Below are 21,879 nucleotides of genomic sequence, written 5' to 3' on the forward strand. Positions count from 1 at the left end.
ACATAACATTTTACGTTAACAAAACCACTGATATTCACCAGTTATAGTAATCTGAAATAACCTAACTTGTGCCCTAAAGTAACTATAACTTGTGTCCTCCCAGAACACTGCTTGTGACATTTTCTGTGACATCAATGATAATATTATTATGACAACTGAACTAACATCATTGACGACAACAATGTGCAAGGCGGGGGCACAGGTTATAGTTATTTTAGGGCACGAGTTATAGTTATTTCAGATAACTAGAACTGCAAACTATCAGTGGTTTTGTTAGTTTCAAATGGTATGTTTTAACTGACATTTAGACATAAGTATAACGTCCCTTAATATGCTTTTGGAGAGGATGCACCCTCCCCCCGAGCTCCCCCTTTATTCTTTTTTTGGGGCAGGGGGTGCTGCCCTAAACCCCCCTTTAATATAGCGTTTTTCCTTTTTTGGAGGCTAACCCCTCCAAGCATACTTTATTTTGGTTAACCCTCCCCACCCCCAACAATTTTCATAATATAGATGAGCATAGTTATATTTTGCACCAAACAATACAAACCAATAAGACCACTGCAACCATTAAAGTTCCTTGTCAGATGCTAGAAGTGGTATTCTGAAGGATCCACTGGTGGATAGAAGGATAAGTGAGGCGTCCAGTTGTGTTAGTAGCTTTTGAAGCACTGTGCCTGAGTCTGTATACTGGGATTCAATTCCTCTGTCTCAAAGCCATGACAATTCACTAGACATTTACACACATTGTCATATTTATTTGGTTGGTTTGTTAGAAGATTTTTTTAAAGTTCATACTTTGAGTGGTGTTTGTTTTCTAAAATTGCAATAAATAACATTATCAAACTTAAAGAAAACACATCAACCTGACCTCCATTCTGGAGCACACCATCAGCCTAAGACTTCAGCTGATAATATATTCAGTATACAATTAGTATCTTTCTATGTCCCATTTCTCCAACACTAAACATAAATACATAGCCAGTGACAGCGTTTACGGATTACGAGACAGAAAAGGATTTTAGAAAATTGTTCCTTTCTAGAATGTACTGATCTATTTGTACGGATGTGGTATCCACACAGGTGGCACACTTCTAATACAAGTCCAGGTTCTACATTTGGAAATGTTTGTTCTTCTTATTGCAGTTGTTCTAGTATATGGTCCACAGCCTTTGGGAAACTGTCACATATTAAATACGGGGCGGGATCAATTTTATCTTCATCACCCTTTCGATATTTCCCTGCAACAAAAGCGAGGAAAACAAATAAATATGGATTGAAATACATGAGTTCTGTACAAAAATTATGCACAACCAAAAGAGAATTATGAAAATTCACTGAGTGAAAAAAACACAAAATCTACTTTGAATCTTTAAGACACATGTCATCTCAGAAAGTAAACAGAGGGTAATACCTTTTTCTTCAATATTCCATTTCTTTATTTTTATGCTGCATATGTAAGCTTTCAAAGGGCTACCTTTTGAAATGTGAAGATCTCAGCTCCATTAATGTAGTGACAGAATGGGTTAATGAATATGTCTATGAGACACCTATGAGGGGGACATTTTTTTAAAAGTTGAGAGTTCATTTGTAAAATTCTCTCACAGCAATCCTACGCTTTACTCTGTGGTATAATGGTTTATCAAATTAAAACATTTTGATTTGAAACTTTAACAATGATTAAAAATGTAATTATTGCTTTAAAATAAGGTACTTAATAACCACTGAGCAAGGATGCCACAGAGAACATAGTGCAAGCCATATATTAACATATATTCGAAGTTATGACAATTTCTAAAGTGTTTTATTAATGAATTGTCATTTTGGTTTGTTTTTTGTATATGCTCAAATCGAAAACAGATCTTAAAGCCCAATATATTGGCATACTTGCAAGAAAACAGAACTCAGAACATATATCAGACACAGCCTTTATATGCAATAAATTCCCTGTTCAGGTACTTGCTTCAGCCACACACGTACATCTACCGGGTCACTGGCTTGAGTACCGAACAAGATGATTTGCTTACTGATTTGGTACAACTCTCCTGTCTTACCTTCGAAACTCTCAACCCCTGAATGCTGGCGCATTCATCAGATAAAGATATATTATTATTCACTGTAGTGGGCAGTCCATCTCCTCAAACGGACTCCGACTCCAATCTGTGATGGATCATAGGAGCTATGAAAAGTCATTCCCAGACTGCTGAAAAGTACTGTGATGCTTTACCAATGGCATGTTGTATGGTATACTCATTGTACTAACAGTAAGAGTATCCTGGCAGCTGCACAGCAGTACTAGTCTTAGAAGATAGTAGTGCTAGGTGTTGGACTCAGCTTACATTTAGTATGATTAACTCTTCTGCTGCTATCTAGATTTAAGCATGATCGGATATCAACTTTATGTGCATAGGAATGTCTGGTTTGGTTTAAAAAACTATGATTGCTTTTGTGCAGTGACTTTTAACTTTAGGAATTTTGTTCACACTTCTCACTGGACTGCAGTTCAGTGAGTGAGAGGATCTACCAAACAAACCTTCTTTCTAGGCCTCGGTCCAGTATTTTCTCTAAAAACTATCATAATTCATAAAAAACAATATTGGCCCAGAATACAGGTCCCCAATGTACTACACACAAAATAACTGTTCGGCTACAGTAAATGTAAATCTGTTCTTAAGGTTCTTATATATTTAAAAATATAATTTATAAATCGTAGAAGCTGGCCCTATAAGAATTCAAAAACGCTCTTACGGTTTTCGATCTAAACAATGTTGTACCATGTACTTTGACAATCATTAGTTCTTGTATCAATTTTATAATTCCAATTTCTGAAGTAATATGCAAATATTTTATGTCAACAAGAATCATACCTGTTTTCACTAGAATACCAAGCATTCCACAATCCTGTGCCCCACCAACATCATCCCTGCAATCCTAGGGAAGAGAAGGAAGATCAGACATTCCATTAATTTCACAAGAGAGGAGATCTTTGTCACACAGAAATATTCAGAGTGCACAAAAACAGGTTGCTAATTCTCAAAGCTCTAAAGTGTTTTTCTGAGTGACCTCGACATACAGATGTAGGAAAGGTGGCTTAGGTAGCGTGCTACATCTAATCTCATGACCACAGATTCTGTATCAACAATAGGGGGGTCTATGTAGGTAACGTAGCATTTCCTTGCTGGATCTACTCTTTTTTCTACACAGGGTAGAAAAACGGGTTGTTAAGAAAATCCTATTACTAATAGTGATACTTTAGGTAACTAATACAATACACTTTGGGGTACTGTATGTAGGCAGTGGAGTGAGGTAGGGGTAAACATTTGGACTGGGCAAGAAGTCAGACCCAAAAAGCACGCTTTCTGCCAAATTTGGTTCAGTTTAGCAGTTTCTGCAAGTATCACAGTTCATTTCCCTATGGAAAATTGTGTTCTTGGCCCCACCCCCTTTTTTCCCGCAGCCCCCGCTAGATGGATCATCCTGAAACTTTCCAGGTAGAAGCTGAGATGGATAAGACTTGCTTTGTAAAGTTTCATGACGATTCATCCTACTATAACTACCCAGTGGCAACTGTCACAGCTGGGTAATCAAGTAAACTTTCTTGTTTAATAATGCTTCTTACAAATCTGAGTTCTGAAACGAATAATAGATCTTTGTAACATAAATCAGAGAGTTTGGATTCCTAATGCATTTGTTTTCTTGATTGATTGAATAGCTTTATTTCGATATATTTATCATATCATAAAAGCATTACAGTACAAAAATAGTTAAAAATACAGTACAATTTGACAGTTCATCCCTCTGAGCACATTATACATTTTAACAATTCTTCAATTTCTTATAAACAACAATAAAATATCATAAAAAGGAGTTCATTTGCCCAAAAATTGTAAACATAGCTAGGGACTGAATCAAACAGATCGTGTTACTGGAGAAACAGTTCCCTCGCGGATCTTATCCGCCATACCCAACCCAGGAATTTTGCCAGGCAACAGGCGAACAAAGGGCGAGCATCAGAACGTAAGATGCGTAGAGCCTCCAGGTGCGATCTAGTGCCAAGGCTCCTGCATAATGGTTTCAGCCATCTGCACCGAGGGGCTGCATAGGCTGAGCACTCAAACATTAGATGGGCAATAGACTCAACCCTTTTCTCACAAAAAGGGCAAAACGGTGTAGTTTGCAGCGGTGGCTTCCAACTTGCTGTCAACTGCCCTAAAGGTAGAACTCCCACCCTGAATTTAAAATACAATGACCTATCCCTCGGATTAAGAATCAAGTCCAAATAAGGTTCTCTGAAGAGGAGCTCCTTGATTAGCAGAAACTCTACAACAGATCTGCATAATTTAGAATTGCTCATTCTCTCGTTTGCCACCCAAGACCAATATAATTTCTTTAACATCTGTTTGGGTGGGGCTGATCTATTGACCCAGGCGTCTCCACGGCCCAGTTCACAGAGAAGCCGCTTAACTTCCCTGAGCCAGCCGACCTTGTACCAGCCGGGTAATGAAAGGAGTTCTCTTAGGGCTTCAGCATAACTTGACAGTTCTGGTACATTCCATATTCGAGCCCACAGTAAGAGGGGACGTAGCCTAGCTTGCTTGCTTATTGGGCGTGTACCTGCATCTAATAGGAGTGGGAGTGTAGGGGTGCTGTGTGGTAGCTTCATGAGATCTTTATGGAAATTGTTTTCAAGATGTGTCAAGGTGTCAACTCTCTGGACACCCCACAATTCCGACCCATACAGCGCCGCACTCACCACCCTTGCCCTATAGATGTCTAATATCGCCCCAATCGGTTTAAGGGACGAGGCACGTTGTTCTTTTAGCAGGGCCCCTGTAACCCTCTTATGAGTCAGAAAGACTTTTTGGTGGTGAGCCTTCCAATTCATGGAGTCACAGAGTCGGATGCCTAAATAATCAAACTCCTTTACCCTTTCAAGTGGCACTGAGTCTAGGGTGGGAGGGATGACGGATTTCCTAGGGGGGTTTAGGACAAGGAATTTGGTTTTGCTTACATTGATGACAAGGCCCTTAGAGTCACAAAAATCCTTGAAGCTAGAAAGCAACGTTTGGAGGCCTATCAGGGTTTTTGAGATCAGGAGGGTGTCATCTGCAAATAGGAGGGTAGGTATTTTTCTGCCAGCCAGGGAGGGTGCATCAGCTGGATGTTGGAGAAGGTGCTCCACCACTCCGTTAACGTAGAGTGAAAACAGATTGGGGGCTAGCACACAACCCTGGCGGACACCCCTATCTACAGGAATGCAAGATTTTTTTGCCCCTGATCTCCCCACCTGATCTGTGCAAAGTTGCTTTCATGGAACTTAATAAGCAAACCCAGCAGATACGGAGGGATACCCAAACCCTCTAAGACATTCCACAATTGGTCACGTGGGACCAGGTCAAAGGCAGTCCGTATATCTATGAATGCGAGATACAGACTGCCTTTGCCCAATACGACCACTTTCCAATAAAGCATTAATAGGCGAAATGTCTGTTCAATGGTACCAGTTCCTGATCTAAAACCAGCCTGGAAGTCTGACAGTACCTGATTTTCTTCAGCCCAGTGCAAGATCCTGGCTAAATCTACTTTGCCCGCTACCTTTTGGGTGGAGTCGAGCAAGCTAATTGGGCGATAGTTAGCAGGGTCGTCCCGACAGCCTTTCTTGAAAATCGGGACGACCTCTGCACCCCTCCAGGAGTCAGGAAGGCAGCCTCCCATCACGGCCTCGTTCAGGAGTGAGGCAATAAGTCTGCTCCATACCTCTGTATTAACCCGCAACAGATCACCTGGGATGCCGTCTGTGCCTGCAGCCTTGTTGGCAACAAGGCACCTGATTGCCCCTTCAACTTCCTTAGCAACAAAGGGATGGTCATTAATTGTGTTGGCAACCGGCGCTCTAAGCAAGAAGCCCGCATTTGATTGTAGTGCGCCTGATGAAATGGAGTAAAGCTTAGAAAAGTGGGCAAACCAAGCCTTCCCTGTGATGTTGCAAGTCATTTGTGAATCAACGGGCTTGTCCCTAGCTCTAAGCAGATCCCAGAACCCCTTCGAGTCCTTTTTAGAACTCGCATCCATTAGCTCTCTCCAGAAGTTGGTTTCGTGTGCATCCCTTGCCAGGGATAAAGCTTTTTTATAGCTTTTCCTAGCAAGACTAATTTGACCTGGGTCTTTTAATTTCACGGCTAGAATAAGTTCCCCTTTGGCAGCACGACATGCAGAGGAGTACCATTTGTTTCTGCCCTTGGTTGCGACTCTGTTTGTGGCCCTTGCCCTGCTCTGTGGGACTATGAACAACTCACTTAGAGCTGAAATAGTTTCTGTAAAGGCCGTAAGGACAGCATGATTAGTAGTTTCCGTTGTGTCTAGACGCAACTTCACAGCTGTCATTATGGTCTTGGCTTGGGCCATCCTTCCCTCGTCCGCGGCAACATTAGCCCATTTTAATCGCCTACCACAGTTCGAGGGAACAAGTTCGTGGGATGATTTCCATATGTGTGGAGACGTGGTTGGGTTCCTGTCTTGCCACGGGGGGGTGAGGGTTAGGGCCAAAGGGTTATGGTCACTGTCGGAAGTCAATAAGACTTCCATATCTTGATGATACGGCCATAGCTTGTGATTCAACAGTATGTAATCAATTCTGGAAGTGTGTCCCACCATATTGTAAGTGTGCGCTCCCCTGGGATCTGACTTGGATCGACCATTGGTTGCTCTAAGGTCGTGTTCCATACAGAGTGAGTTAATGTCTATGGCACTCTGAGTCCATTTTTTGATCGGGTCTAGAGAGAGCATGGGAATGCCTCTCCTAGCATCATCTTCCCAGGTGTCCAAAATGTCCTCGCTGGCTAGAGGTTCGAAGCAACAGTTAAAGTCTCCTGCTAAGACAACAAAGGAATCGATGTTACAGGATCCAAGCTCCTCTTCTATTCCTGATGAGGATAACAGAGGCCCCGCCCCTAGCCCCCCTTAAGTAGAGATTGAACACTTCTAACTTCCTACCCCCATGGCACTGTATTGTTAGTCTCTGAAGATCAGGAGATTGTGTATTTATATGCCTTATGGTTAGTCCCAATGCAATACTGACCCAAATGAGAAGGCCGCCGGATGGGCGACCTTTGCTGCCCTGAGGTTGGGATGCAGGCACAAAGAAGGTTGTATAACCTACCCTGTGGCAGGGTTCCAAGCACCATGTTTCTTGCAGAAGACAAATCCCAAAGGGATCCACAAAGGAATTCCAATCTGGATTGTCAAAATTGCGTGCAAGCCCTGCCACATTCCAACTTAGGAACTTCAACTGTTGGTTTCCTGTGGTTCTCTGCCTGGGCATTGGGGCAAAAGCAGGGGGATCAGGAACAGTGTCCAACCTTCTTGAGCCATGAACCAACCCTGTCTCCACTACATCAGCTCTAGTTGGTATTTGAGTGGCCTCATTCTGGATTCGAATATTTCCCCTGGTGACGGTAGGTCGTTTGCCATCAGACAGGGCCAACTGGTGAAATAACATAGAGGTTGTTGGGGGTGCAACTATCTCGTTCACTATTGCATGGGTTCTATGAGTATATGAGGTGTTCGGCGCTCCCTGCGCTAGCAAGGCATATGCCGTTGGTTGGGCAAGTGAAGCGGAGCTGGTTCCGTCAGGTTTGATTGCCAAGGATAAGGAGTCAGAGATCCCATGGGATAGGGAAACCTTTAAATGCAGTGGAGAATCAGCTTGCTTGAGGCGTCAATCAACTTCTTCGAGACAGCCAAACCTGTTCAGGGTTGGTGCCCTGAACCAGAGTCTAGTTGGAACTTGCTCTTTATTTGAATACCCCCTCCGGGACTGATGGTGTACCAAGGACCAATCGCCCCCATGAGTATGTGTGGTACGCGGAGGGTAAAAGAAAGTTAGTGGCCTGGGTACAATAGGTGAGCCTTCGCCATCAATAAGCCATGAGCAGATATGGTGGGCCGTGTATGGATCCTCAAACGTCACGACTATACAGTCACCAGGACTAGATTTCCGTGATGGACCCACCCAGGGAACTCTTCGGACCATTAAAACTCTACTTCTCAAACCATTTGGGATCGGTCTATTCACATTAAGCCAGTGCATGACCTTGTTCTTCAGGGACCAATGGTTTTCGTGGTGGTCGTTCTCAACCTCCGGCACACCCGTCAGCACCACCACGTAATCATTGGCCTCTGGGGGGAGATCAATATAACCCCCTCGAAAATTACTCTTATTATGTGAGCCCTGGGTGGGTCGGTGAACAACATTGCTAGCATTCGACCTTGGAGGAGCACCTGCATTAGTATGTAAGGGAGCTTGGGGAATGGGGTGCTTTGGCGCCCTAGGTGGAGGATCAGAGGTTTTGTGATCGACTCCCTTAGTACGAGGTTTGGGGACTGGCCGTGTTGTAACTGGCACTGGAGGGGGGAGGTTTGGAGTCTGTGGGGCTAAGTTATCCTCTAGGAGACCTTGGTTTTCTAGACCTCGCAAGCCGAGGGTGGCCAAAGCTATAATACTCTTTTCCATCTCTAATAGGTTGTTCTCAATGCGTGATAATCTTAGGTCCAAGGGAGATAGGAGCTTTTTTAGGGTTTCCCAAACTATTCCTATAAACTCCCCATCCCTCCCTTCATGGCCCTCTAATTGTGATCCATTTTCCTCTGCAATTGTGTTATCTATAGTGGTTGCAGGGGTTGCACCATCTCTATAATTTCCTCGGAATACCTGTGGCGAAGAAGCACACCCTCCTGTAACGCTAGTCACCGGGAAACTGCCAACATTAAGTTGGTGTGCCCCAACAATTTTAGCCTTCTTCCGTGAATATGCAGACCTTGAGTTACGTTTCCTTTTGTGTATTTTACCTTTGGTAGTATTGCATGCAGATTCATCAGGAATTTCCAGGGTATGAGGTGTGATGGTGGTTTGCTGGTCGAGGATAGCCACGGGTGGGTTCTGACTTTCAAACTGGAGTGTGGGGCACAGAGTTGGAGGTGGGACAAGCGAAACTGGAGTGTAATGGACATCCGCCTGCGTAATTACGCAGCGCGGATTGACCAGACGCTGCGGAGTTATAGCAGACGCTATGTGACCCAAAGAGGATTTTTTGGAATTAGCGATGTCCTGCGACAATCTTCTAGCAGCAGCCAAATCTAAAGAGACACGAGTTTGCAATTTGGTGATTTCCTTGTCTATAGCAATATTTGTGCGTGTAATGAAATCATCCATAGGGCCATTTTGTTGCAACCCCCCCTTAGCAGCCCTACTGCGGGTAGCCCGAGTGCACATGTCTAGCAAAGGTAAGCAACAGCATAAACAATAGGAAGGAGCAATGAGAGCAATACCAGTGGCAGAGCAAGGGGCGAAAGACCAGACCTCTTAGACCTCGAACGGCCTCAAACGGCCCGCTCTTTGCCCGGTCTTCGCCCCGAGCTGCGTCCCGCGCTGCGGGAGTCTGAGGCTATAATATAGGGGGCGGGTTGGGCGGGGGGCAGGCCAGCAGGGAGAGCGGACCGGATGCTGGCTATCGGTCTCGCAGGGACTCCTGGTTGATGGAGTCCCCGCACGCTCGCAGCCCCGCTGAAGCCTCACGCCCGGAACCGCCTTACCGCTCCTCTCCTTCAGGTGACGCTGCCCCACGCACTCCTGGACGAAGCGGCACCCGCGAAGCGGGTGCGGCGAGATGTAGGATTAATTGAGTTCTGAAACGCTGCCTTAGCAAAGATGCCTCCTTGTGCAAATGACTGGTGTCCCAGCGAGGGAAGGTGAGGGGTGCTTTTACAATCCTCAGGTGGGCGGGGGGCGGGCCAGCAGGGAGAGCGGACCGGATGCTGGCTATCGGTCTCGCAGGGACTCCTGGTTGATGGAGTCCCCGCACGCTCGCAGCCCCGCTGAAGCCTCACGCCCGGAACCGCCTTACCGCTCCTCTCCTTCAGGTGACGCTGCCCCACGCACTCCTGGACGAAGCGGCACCCGCGAAGCGGCACCCGCGAAGCGGCACCCGCGAAGCGGGTGCGGCGAGATGTAGGATTAATGGAGTTCTGAAACGCTGCCTTAGCAAAGATGCCTCCTTGTGCAAATGACTGGTGTCCCAGCGAGGGAAGGTGAGGGGTGCTTTTACAATCCTCAGGTGGGCGGGGGGCGGGCCAGCAGGGAGAGCGGACCGGATGCTGGCTATTGGTCTCGCAGGGACTCTTGGTTGATGGAGTCCCCGCACGCTCGCAGCCCCGCTGAAGCCTCACGCCCGGAACCGCCTTACCGCTCCTCTCCTTGAGGTGACGCTGCCCCATGCACTCCTGGACGAAGCGGCACCCGCGAAGCGGCACCCGCGAAGCGGGTGCGGCGAGATGTAGGATTAATGGAGTTCTGAAACGCTGCCTTAGCAAAGATGCCTCCTTGTGCAAATGACTGGTGTCCCAGCGAGGGAAGGTGAGGGGTGCTTTTACAATCCTCAGGTGGGCGGGGGGGCGGGCCAGCAGGGAGAGCGGACCGGATGCTGGCTATCGGTCTCGCAGGGACTCCTGGTTGATGGAGTCCCCGCACGCTCGCAGCCCCGCTGAAGCCTCACGCCCGGAACCGCCTTACCGCTCCTCTCCTTCAGATGACGCTGCCCCACGCACTCCTGGACGAAGCGGCACCCGCTAAGCGGGTGCGGCAAGATGTAGGATTAATGGAGTTCTGAAACGCTGCCTTAGCAAAGATGCCTCCTTGTGCAAATGACTGGTGTCCCAGCGAGGGAAGTGAGGGGTGCTTTTACAATCCTCAGGTGGGCGGGGGGCGGGCCAGCAGGGAGAGCGGACCGGATGCTGGCTATCGGTCTCGCAGGGACTCCTGGTTGATGGAGACCCCGCACGCTCGCAGCCCCGCTGAAGCCTCACGCCCGGAACCGCCTTACCGCTCCTCTCCTTCAGGTGACGCTGCCCCACGCACTCCTGGACGAAGCGGCACCCGCGAAGCGGCACCCGCGAAGCGGGTGCGGCGAGATGTAGGATTAATGGAGTTCTGAAACGCTGCCTTAGCAAAGATGCCTCCTTGTGCAAATGACTGGTGTCCCAGCAAGACTTGATTAGTGTAATGCTTTGTAACCTGCACTTCCTGGAAAAACTATGCAGAAACTACAACTGACACAGAATGCTACTGCCAGAATGGAATTAAATATAAGAAGAATTGACTCATTAGAACCAGGTCTGACCAAATGACACAGGCTCCCAGTGTCTCAGGGAACTGTGTTTGTCCTGTTATGCTATGAAACATGTATTTGTACAACACACAACTCACCCAGGAGGGTATTGTGCAGCTGAAGCAGAAGATATATGGGCCCAGCCAGGATGGGGCTAGGAGAAGAGCCAGGTCTGCAACTTTTAATGGAATTAAAGAACTGAGGAGGAGCCGCTGACGTGCTGGGGCAGGTCGTTTCAGGTATTGAAAGTCAGGTAGGAAAAGGCAAGAACACCAAATCTGGTTCTGTGTATGTGGGGTGGGGGACTGAAAGGGAGGTGGCGAGTAGAAGTCCAACCGAATGGGTGTGTCTAGTACGTTTGTGGGAGTTTATGAGGTTGTTGAGGTACGTAGAGTCAATTTTGTGTAAGAATGTGTAAGCGTGCGTTAGAAGTTTGAAGAGTGCTTGTTTGTGGAATGGGGTTCCAGCGGAGCTCTTTGAGTTACAGGATAGTAAGTTCAGAGTTGGAGGTGGAAGAAAACCCTGACCACAGAGTTTTGTATGGTCTGAAGTATTCTAGTCAGTTAAGCATTGATTCCAGCATAGAGAGCTGTTGAACCTGGCCCTCTCTACAGGGTCACCCCCCCCAAACGTTTTGCCTTCACCCCTCCTGTTTCTGAACGTGTTTTTGTTGGCTTTCAGAACTCTGTGCACTATACCACTGCTAACCAGTGCTAAATAAAGTATGTGTGCTTTCTCCTTTAAACATGGAAAAATTGCTTCATACCCAATCAGCACATTTGATTAACTTATAAGTATCTATTCAAGTGGGGCTACATGTACCCAGGGCCTGCAAATTAAATATTGGGCCTGAAGCACTCATTGTGCTATCCATTTAAGTAGCCCTTTAAACATGTCTCAGGTCTGCCATGGCAGCCTGTTTGTGTAGTTTTAAACTGCCATTTCGACCGGCCAAAATAAAACCTTTGCTAGGCCTAAACCTTTTTTTTAATACATATGAGTCACTCCTATGGTAGCCTTAAACAGCGCACAGGGAAGAGTGCCCATTCAAAAGTTGGACATGCACTTTTAAGTTTTATACATCCTAGTACTGAAAAACTCTCAACCTGGTTTTTCACTATTGCAAAGCCTACCTGTCCCATAGGATAACAGTGAATTACCATACTATATTTAATAAGTGGTGACTTGTGGAGCAGGTAGGAATTTCATGTTTGCAGTCTAATGAATTGTAATTTAAAATCCTCTTTAATGGTAAAAGTTGGATTTAAAGTCATAATTCTGAAAATGCCACTTTTAGGCGATTGGCATTTTCTTGTCTTAAACATTTGATGTCTGTATCCTGTATGACTATGTGTAGTTGTCAGTTGACCTTTGGGTATCCCTCCCAGGTCTTTGTGCATTCCTTCCTGGCAGTGTCCAAATAAAGGGTCTGGGTGATGGTAGGATGGGCCAACATGGCTTGATGGGTGGGCGGGAGAGCTGTCACCTACCACACTTGCTCTTTAAAGGCACTGGCGCAGCTCACACACAAAGGACTTCACACCATCCTATTGTGCCCCAAGGCAGACTGAGACCAGGGCAGGGAGGCACGAAATTCCAAACTCAGTGGGGGGGAAAACTCTAGAAGCTTTTCCCACTTCAAAGGGCGCACCACATATAAAAATGAGACCCACTCTTTAGTACACTCATGGAACTGTGGATACTACAGAATGCTACCAGAAGGACTACCCTGCTTCTTGATGCCTGCCCTGCTTGCTGCGAAAGAAGACTGGACCTGCTGCCATCATCAGAGACTGAGTGACTTCAAGAGTCAGCTAACTGGAGACTCCTGTTCTGAGCTATAGGGACACAACAAGCTCCAGAGGCGCCTCTGCAACTTCCCAGCGGGCCTGCTGCAACTGGATCTACCCGGCCCTGCAAATGGACCTGCCGGAACCCTGCTAACCTCTTCCTTATCCCCAAGAGTTGCCTGCCAGGTACTCGACCTTTGGGGTGGCATCACATGAGCTCTTCCTTGAAGAAAGGGAGAAATCGTGATGTTTTGGGCTCTTTGTGACAGCGAACGACCCATTCACACTATGATCTTGCTGCCCACGACTGCCCACAACAGCAAAGCTTCAGTGAACATGACTTTTTGCACCACACCGACCACCGGCGACGACCAGCAATGCAAGATTTGCACTTCATGCTAGAGCATCAAAGCCTGCTCTGACCACCAACGTGAGTCTGTAGCAACACCGGTTCCCCATGTCCACCAGGATCTTTGCACTACAGCAATGACCTTCCACGACACCTGGCCTGCTCTTCACGCTACAGTGACAACCATCCATGATGCTCTCCCTACTCCTCAAGGACTCCTCCACTGCAAACTAAACTCTTTGCGTTAGACTTCAGAAGGTAACTTTTTCAGCAGGACTAACCAGATCCCTGTATGCGGACTGTGCTCCATCACAGTTGGCCTGAAGTTGTGACTTTCACCCGGTCTCGCTGGCCCAGACAGCTGTAAGTTGTGATTTGTGCTTTTAACGTGCTATACTTGCATCAAATCTCTGAAATTGCATATCTCTAATTCTACTGATTGAATTTTTGGCATTTTGGGGTCAAATGATTTACTAAATTGTACTTAATTTTTTTAAATTGGTGAGGGAATTTTCTTGTGTTGTTTTTTCACTTTATTACTGTTTGAGTGCTGTATAAATACTTTACACATTGCCTCTAAATTAAGCCTGACTACTTTTGTGCCAAGCTAACAGAGGGTCAAGCACAGTTTACATTTGAAGGGGGAGGGTTGGGGGCATTTGGCAGTCTTACCTACCCCGGAAGCCTGGGCTCGGTCTTCACTCCTACCCGCCTCGGTCCGACGCGGTAACCAGTACCGTTGTGGAGAAGCGTGGCTCAGTGGTTAGAGGCGGCAGACCCGGAAGCTGAGATCGACCGTGGACCAGGGTTCGATTCCCCGCCTCGGCGGGTCTCGGGCTCAAAAATTCCACGGACTCGACAATTCTCGCTCTGGTGCCTACTCAACTCACGGGGTCACACTCTGCGACTCTGGGCAATAGCTTGCTTAATCTCCACTACGGCCCCTCGCGGCGGAATGCCTGGCTTTCACCTTGTGGACACCCTGCCGTGGTTTCTCACAGGGGAATACCAGGACGGGTTCCCTAAGCAAGCGCCGGGACGCTTACGGGCAGCTGTGCGCTTTACAAGTCCAGCACATTTACATTTACATTTACCGTTGCGCGGAGGGCAGGGAAGGGAGAGCCAGGCACTTCTGCTGTGACCGGTTAGCGGTCTAGTTGCGGGGAGCTTTTAAGGATAAAGGGCGCAGGGCCCGGGACCGCGGTGTGGTGAGTGGGGCAGTGGCAGTGTCCCTTAACTGCTTGGCGCTACGCAGTGTGTGGGCAAACTTTTTTAACTTTTAAAAACTGTGCTGGCATTCAGTCGTTCACTTAGTGCACACATTTGCTTCAAGGGGGAGTGTTGGGGGCATTTGGCAGTCTTACCTTCCCCGGAAGCCTGGGCTCGATCTTCACTCCTTCCCGCCTCGGTCCGACGTGGTAACCAGTACAGTTGTGCAGAGGGTGGGGAAGAGAGAGCCAGGCACTTCCGCTGTGACCGGTTAGTGGTCTAATTGCGGGGAGCTTTTAAGGATAAAAGCTGCATAACTCAGCGGCCGTGCGCAGCGGGCGCACCGCTGGCGCGCCAAAGGCAAGCCCGTCTGCGCCCGTCCACGGGCGGTCGGGCCCGGGACCAGACCCCCTGGTGGTTGTGTGGCAAGGAAACAGTACAGTGCCCAAGAACTGCATGTTCTCTGCCCAGCAATGGCGGATTTGTGTAGGCACAGCATTGAAGGAGGAAGTAAGTGCTGGGACTGCAGGCATTGCATTTTTAGGCCTAGCGCTGGGAGGAAGGCGAAGGTGGCGAGCTCACTTTTGAACTGCTGCCTACTGAACTGTAGATCACTTAGGAAGCATAGCATGGAGGTCTACGACCAGCTTTTAGAGGGGCAGGTAGATGTGTTGTTCCTTTCTGAGACTTGGCTGGATAAGGATTCTGCACCAGAGATCCTAGAGGTGCTACCCAGTGGTTACGCGATCACCAGGATAGATAGGGGCTCCGTCAGAGGGGGTGGGGTGGCGATCATATTTAAACACACCATCCAATGCTCCCTAGAGCCGGTCATTATTGCAGATAGTGAGGCTGGTTTCTTCACAATTAGGGTGATTATGAATTACATCTTGAAAGGGCTCCAATCTATAGACCTCCTGGACCCCCCACTCGCTTTATCCCTAGCCTGATAGAATTCCTCACTCAACCAGTACTGCGATATGAAAAACTCTTAGTGCTTGGCGACTTTAACCTGCATTTGGATGATGCAAAGAATGTGGGGGCCGGAGAGTTATGTAAGGAATTGGCTACCCTACAACTCATGCTAAAATCTGATTCCCCCACACATCAACTGGGCCATCTGCTTGACCCCATTTTGCTAACTGGGAGGCCATAGTTGTGAACCCACCTCTTCCTGTTCTATGGTCAGTCCATTACCTGGTCCCTTTTGAGATGATGTTGCCGGGGTTAAAGGTACAGGAGAATTCTAAGAGGGAAATAACAAGTCGGAAGTGGGCTGGCTTCTCTCAGGAGAAGTTTAACAGTACTCTCTCTCAGGGTGGGCTGCCGGGGGCCTTAGATGTCAAAAGTGCAGGCGAAAACGTGGACAGCCACATTACGGAGGCACTGGACAGCACCGCTCCCTGGACACATCAAATGCCGGGAAGAGTACAAAAATCTGCTCCTTGGTATAACACCGCCTTGAGAACTGCTAAAGCAGACTGTAAACGCCTAGAAAGGCGATGGAGGAAAGACTTTTCAAACCAGGTTAGGAGGGAGTACAAAGTCTCTCTGAGGAGCTATCCTGGGCTCATTAGAAGGGCTGAAGCATCAAATTACCAGGAAAGAATTGGGGCGGTGGAGAATTCGGCAAGGAAGTTGTTTAGGGTCTACAAAGAAATATCATCCCTAGCAACAATGGGAGTACCAGTAACTGGCTCAGAGGAATCATGCAATCGTGTGACAGATTTCTTTGCAGATATGGTGGAGGAAATCTACTCCACCTTCCCGGACTCTGCTCCAGTCGGCCACGAGATCCCTGGGGAAGCTGGGTACGTTCTAGAGATGGAATGTATTGATAGATTTATTGTTCCCCTCCAGAGCTGTTAACGAAAATCTGTATGAGTGTCAAGTCGGGCTCTCCTAGAGACCCTGTTTCCCCTAAAGTGCTTGGAGGGAGCATTGTAACTGTTGAGTCATAAAGGATAATTCCAATAGGTGTCTAATGCATGACAGGTACAGTGCCAGCTAGCTGGAAGGAAGCTGTGGTCCTTCCGCTACCCAAGAAGCTGCACATTAGTCCAGATCAACTTGATAATCTGCGCCCAATCTCTCTACTCCCTTACTTCGCAAAGGTTGCGGAGAAGGTGGTAAATACGCAACTTACTGGGCATATTGGGAAATACAATCTTCTGTATCCCACGCAGTCTGGGTTTCGGCCACTCCACTCGACGGAATCAGCTCTGTTACTCGCCACTGAAACCATCAGGAAATACGTGGACGAGGGACAGACGGCGGCCTTAATCCTGCTGGATTTAAGTACTGCTTTTGGCACTGTTGCCCACCATACTCTGTTGCAGTGTCTGAGGAAAGGAGGGGTGTCTGGTTGTGCATTGAGCTGGATAAAATCCTTCTTGTCCGAGCGCAGTTTTCAGGTGAGGCAGGGCTCTTACTACCCCAAGACCATCAAGCTGAAACAGGGAGTGCCGCAGGGATCAACCCTGAGCCCAACCCTGTTCAATCTCTATGTTACACCTTTAGCGAAGATTGCAGATGGTTTTAGGGTCAGGGTTGTGTCCTATGCCGATGACATGCAGCTGGTGGTCTCCCTGACAGAAGCACAGGATACGGCAGCCTCCAATTTCGTGGCATGCATGCAAGATCTTGCATCATGGATGGGCGGGCGTTCCTTTCGCTTTTTGGCTGCACAGCAATGGAACAAGCTCCCCGTGAGCCTCCGGTTGCAGGGCTCAGAGGGCACTTTCGGAAAAATCTGAAAACGTATCTCTTCCCCTCGGGATAGTCACGCCGGGTTAGGTTAGGGTGTAGTGTTCAAAGCAGGTTTTTCACCGCAGCGCGGGGACACACTGGCCGAGTGTAACCAGGCGCTCCACAAATGTGTTTTATTATTATTAATATTTAGTGACTTTTTGTGGTTAATCCTGACAAGCATTGTGGCTGCTGCTTGAACAGGGTTTTACCCCCCTCAACCTGAACTAACAACACAATTTCTCACAAGTTTGTTGCTGTAGTCCAGCATGCTGGTGATGAGGGCTTGTGTTGCATTTTTACGAGTGTTGGTGGGGAGTCATTTGAACATTTTCTTCAGCCTCTTGAGTGTGTGGAAGCAGTAGCCGGTGACTGGATTCACTTGGCTAGTCATGGTGAGTTGGCTATTGATTACTATTCCAAGGTTTTTTGTGTGGGTTGCTGGCAAGGGTGTGGGTTTGAATTCCACGTCACAGTGTTTAACCTATTTACCGCTGCGGCAATTCCGCCGCAGTGGCTTTGATGAGTGGCCCGGGTCCCGTCGGCCAATGGATGTGCGCAACAATACGGAGGTAGTGCGCGCGACTGCTGTTGGCTGACAGAAGCATGCAACAGGTTAAGTCTTTGTGCCTTGTAAACAAGTGTCTTCATGACTCCTGGGTGTTTGGCTGGACACGAAGCTCTCCTTCAAATACCATACCAGGTGAGTAGCAGGTGCCTGTTTCGGAGTCCTGAGGGGCCTTCGGAAAACTCTGGATATGCTGCCTACTGCAGCCATGGTGCATGCCCTATAACTTTGCACCTTGACTATAGTAATATACTGTACCTGGGCGCCACGGGCAAATGCATAAATGCATGCAAAGACTCCAAGTCATACAGAACGCAGTAGCTTGGCTATTTCTTATGCTCCCAAGGAGGGCCTCCTCGAAGATGGCATTGGCTTCCCTGCACTGGCTACCGATAAGGGAGAGAGACCTGTTCAAGGCACTGTGTGTCTGCCATGGTATCATTCAGGGGACATGTCCATCCTATTAGTTTGATTTACTTACTCCTTACTCCCCAACACGCCAACTTAGATCATTGGGGACGGACAGGTGTGTGTCCCTGCCGTTAAGCGAGCTAGGATGGGCGGGCGTTCCTTTCGCTTTTTGGCGGCACAGCAATGGAACAAGCTCCCCGTGAGCCTCCGGTTGCAAGGCTCAGAGGGCACTTTCCGGAAAAATCTGAAAACGTATCTCTTCCCCTCGGGATAGTCACGCCGGGTTAGGTTAGGGTGTAGTGTTCAAGGCAGGTTTTGCAACGTAGCGCGGAGACACACTGGCCGAGTGTAACCAGGCGCTCCACAAATGTGTTTTATTATTATTATTATTATTTAGTGACTTTTTGTGGTTAATCCTGACAAGCATTGTGGCTGCTGCTTGAACAGGGTTTTACCCCCCTCAACCAACAACACAATTTCTCACAAGTTTGTTGCTGTAGTCCAGCATGCTGGTGATGGGGGCTTGTGTTGCATTTTAACGAGTGTTGGTGGGGAGTCATTTGAACATTTTCTTCAGCCTCTTGAGTGTGTCGAAGCAGTAGCCGGTGACTGGATTCACTTGGCCAGTCAAGGTGAGTTGGCTATTGATTACTATTCCAAGGTTTTTTGTGTGGGTTGCTGGCAAAGGTGTGGATCTGAATTCCACGTCACAGTGTTTAACCCATTTACTGCGGCAGCAATTTCGCCGCAGTGGCTTTGATGAGTGGCCCAGGTCCCGTCGGACAATGGATGTGCGCAGCAATATGGAGGTAGTGCGCGTGACTGCTGTTGGCCGACAGAAACATGCAACAGGTTAAGTCTTTGTGCCTTGTAAATAAGTGCCTTCATGACTCCTGGGTGTTTGGCTGGACACAAAGCTCTCCTTCAAATACCTGAAACTTCCACGTGAAGATTTGTTCACCTAGACAGTTAACTGATATCTGAAGGACTGTCCTAACCTAATGTTCCTAATCCAGAAGTGTCAAACTGAGAGGCAGAGCCTTATCTTCTGCAGTTCTGGAATGCTGGATTAACCTACCTCCTGACATACGGAAAGATATTAATCTCAAGTTTAGCAAGCTTACAACAAGGTGGCTTTTTCTTGCTCTTTAGTAGATTGTTTTCCCCTTAGTAGTATCTTTTCTTGTAAGCATGACATCCTCTTAATGATAACAATTCAGCATAAAGGTGCTCTCAGGTGAATGATCATTAGGAAATTAAATAAATAAAAGGCAATAGGGTTAGTGTGGGAAAGAGAGGCAATCAATCAATCAATCAATCAATCAATCAGGACATTTGTAAAGCGCACTACTTACCCGTGAGGGTCTCAAGGCGCTGGTGGGTTAGGGGGGATGCTGCTACTGATCGAATGGCCAGGTCTTGAGGAGTCTTCTGAATGTTAGCAGGTCCTGGGTCTGTGGTAGGAGGATGGGGAAGGTGTTCCAGGTCGAGGTGGGAAAATGATCTGCTGCCGGAGTTCTCTCTTCGGATGCGGGGGACTGTGGCGAGGTCGGCGGAGCGGAGCTGGCTGTTAGGGGAGTAGGAGCTGAGTCGTCTGTTGAGGTATGCTGGTCCAGTGTTGTGGAGTGCCTTTTGTGCGTGGGTGAGGAGCTTGAAGGTGATCCTCTTGTTGACGGGGAGCCAGTGCAGGTCTCTCAGGTGGGGTGTGATGTGGTTGCGGCGAGGGATGTCGAGGATCAGGCGAGCAGAGGCATTTGAATGCGCTGGAGTCGATTCAGGAGTTTGGCCAAAGCTCCTGCGTAGAGGGTGTTTCCGTAGTCCAACCTGCTGGTGACGAGGGCCTGGGTGACGGTTCTTCTTGTTTCGGTGGGGATCCACTTGTAGATCTTGTGGAGCATGCGGAGGGTGTTGAAGCAGGAGGACGAGACGGCTTTGTCATGGAGAGAGTAGAGTCGAGGATGAACCCTAGGTTGCGTGCGCGGTCGGTGGGTGTTGAAATTGAAATTAAAATATGTATAAAGCGCACATCCACCGAGCGGTTTCCTGGCGCTAGGGACACAGACCATAGGCCAGTGGGAAGGACGAACTACTAGTGTGGGAAGGCTTGGGCAAAAAGAAATGTTTTCAGAGCTTTCCGAAACTCTGGATAATGGGGGGAGGACCTGAGGAACGGGGGAAGAGTATTCCAGAAGGTAGGCGCGAGCGTGGAGAATTTAACGCCTCCTGACCTCTTCTTCTTGAAACGAGGGACAACCAAAAAAGATTGTGAGGAGGAACGCAACTCTCTGGTAGGACAGTAGGCCTTGATCTCAGAAGAAATAAAGCCAGGGGCTGTCCCCGCCCTGGCCTGGAAGGTGATACAACCCATCTTAAACAGGGCACGTTCCCGGATAGGCAACCAGTGCAGAGCTTTGAGCAGCAGGGTGACATGATGAGACTTGGGCAGGATATAAGCAAGTCGGGCTGCCTGGTTCTGCACCAGTTGGAGTCTCCGAAGGTTGTATGCGTGGACACCGGTACACAAGACGTTGCCGTAGTCCAAGCGGGAGATCACAATCGCAGGCAAAATGAGTTTAAGGGCACAAAAGGAGAAAAAACGTGACACCTTTCGAATAGTGCGGAGAGTGAGAAAACACGAGGTAACAACTGAACTAATCTGAGAGTGCAAGGTGAGGTGAGCATTGAGTTTAATCCCTAAGGTTTTAACCGGGAAGGAGGGGGTAGGAGGGGAGCCCAGGGAGGAAGGCCAAAACAAAGAATTCCACCCGTCAAGACCAACTCGGTTTTGTCGGGATTAAGTTTCAGATGGTTGAAGCTCATCCAGTCCCTAATAAAGAGCATAACAGAATGAAAATTATGAATGGATTGTGGAGAGGAGGATAAATTAAAAACCAGTTGAAGATCATCAGCATAGTTGTAGATAGTAACATCCATCTGCTGAAGTGCAAAAATAAGAGGGGAGATGTACAAATTAAACAGCAGGGGGGACAAGGAAGATCCTTGTGGGACTCCGCAGTGAACCATTTGAGAGGGAGCAGAGAAATTGGCCAGATGGACGGCCTGAGTGCGATCCCTCAAAAAGGATGCCAGCCAAACCAAGGCGGTCCCCCTGATGCCAACCGCCTCGACACTGGAAAGGAGGATGGAATGGTCCACCGTGTCGAAGGCGGCGGACAAATCAAGGAGAACCAGAGCTTGGGGTTGGTTGGCATCCATGCCCTCTCTGAGGTTGTCCATCACAGAGAGGACTACAGACTCCGTGGAGTGCGCCGGGCGAAACCCAGCCTGGCAAACGGCTAGACAGCCGTTCTCCTCCACAAAAACACTGAGTGTTCGGGTGATATGACGCTCCAGAATTTTGCCTAGGAGAGGGAGGAGGGAAATGGGGCGATAGTTTGCGAGTGCGGATGGGTCTGCACCGGATTTTTTTAAAATGGGAATGATGATTGCAGATTTGTGAGACTGAGGGACAATACCTTGGGCAAGGGAGTTGTTAAGAAAAGTGAGCGGAGGGGAGGGACAAGCAAAATAGATTTGTTTTAGAATATGTGCAGGGCAGATATCGGATGGGGAGCCTGACTTTACCATTGAGAGAAGGAACAGAAATGATTCTTTAGTCAGAGGGGGGAAGTGGTCAAGATGCAT

The 21,879-nt window shown here is 48.0% G+C and overlaps 1 protein-coding gene across 2 annotated transcripts in view; it reads right to left on the minus strand.

Annotated features, from left to right (window-relative positions):
• Positions 1-734: 734 nt before the first annotated feature.
• Positions 735-21,879, minus strand: part of HDHD2 (haloacid dehalogenase like hydrolase domain containing 2) — a 139,659-nt gene continuing 118,514 nt past the window's right edge. For both annotated transcript variants that reach the window (XM_086962907.1, XM_086962906.1), the window contains exons 6-7: positions 2,865-2,928; positions 735-1,238 (exon numbers count right to left, since the gene is read on the minus strand). In XM_086962907.1, coding sequence (XP_086819033.1) covers positions 1,135-1,238; positions 2,865-2,928 — 168 coding nt within the window. In that variant the 3' untranslated portion in view covers positions 735-1,134. The remainder of the gene's footprint in view (positions 1,239-2,864; positions 2,929-21,879) is intronic.

The sequence above is a fragment of the Lissotriton vulgaris genome, chromosome 3_1 (genome assembly GCF_964263255.1).
Source record: "Lissotriton vulgaris chromosome 3_1, aLisVul1.2, whole genome shotgun sequence".
Classification (NCBI taxonomy): domain Eukaryota; kingdom Metazoa; phylum Chordata; class Amphibia; order Caudata; family Salamandridae; genus Lissotriton; species Lissotriton vulgaris.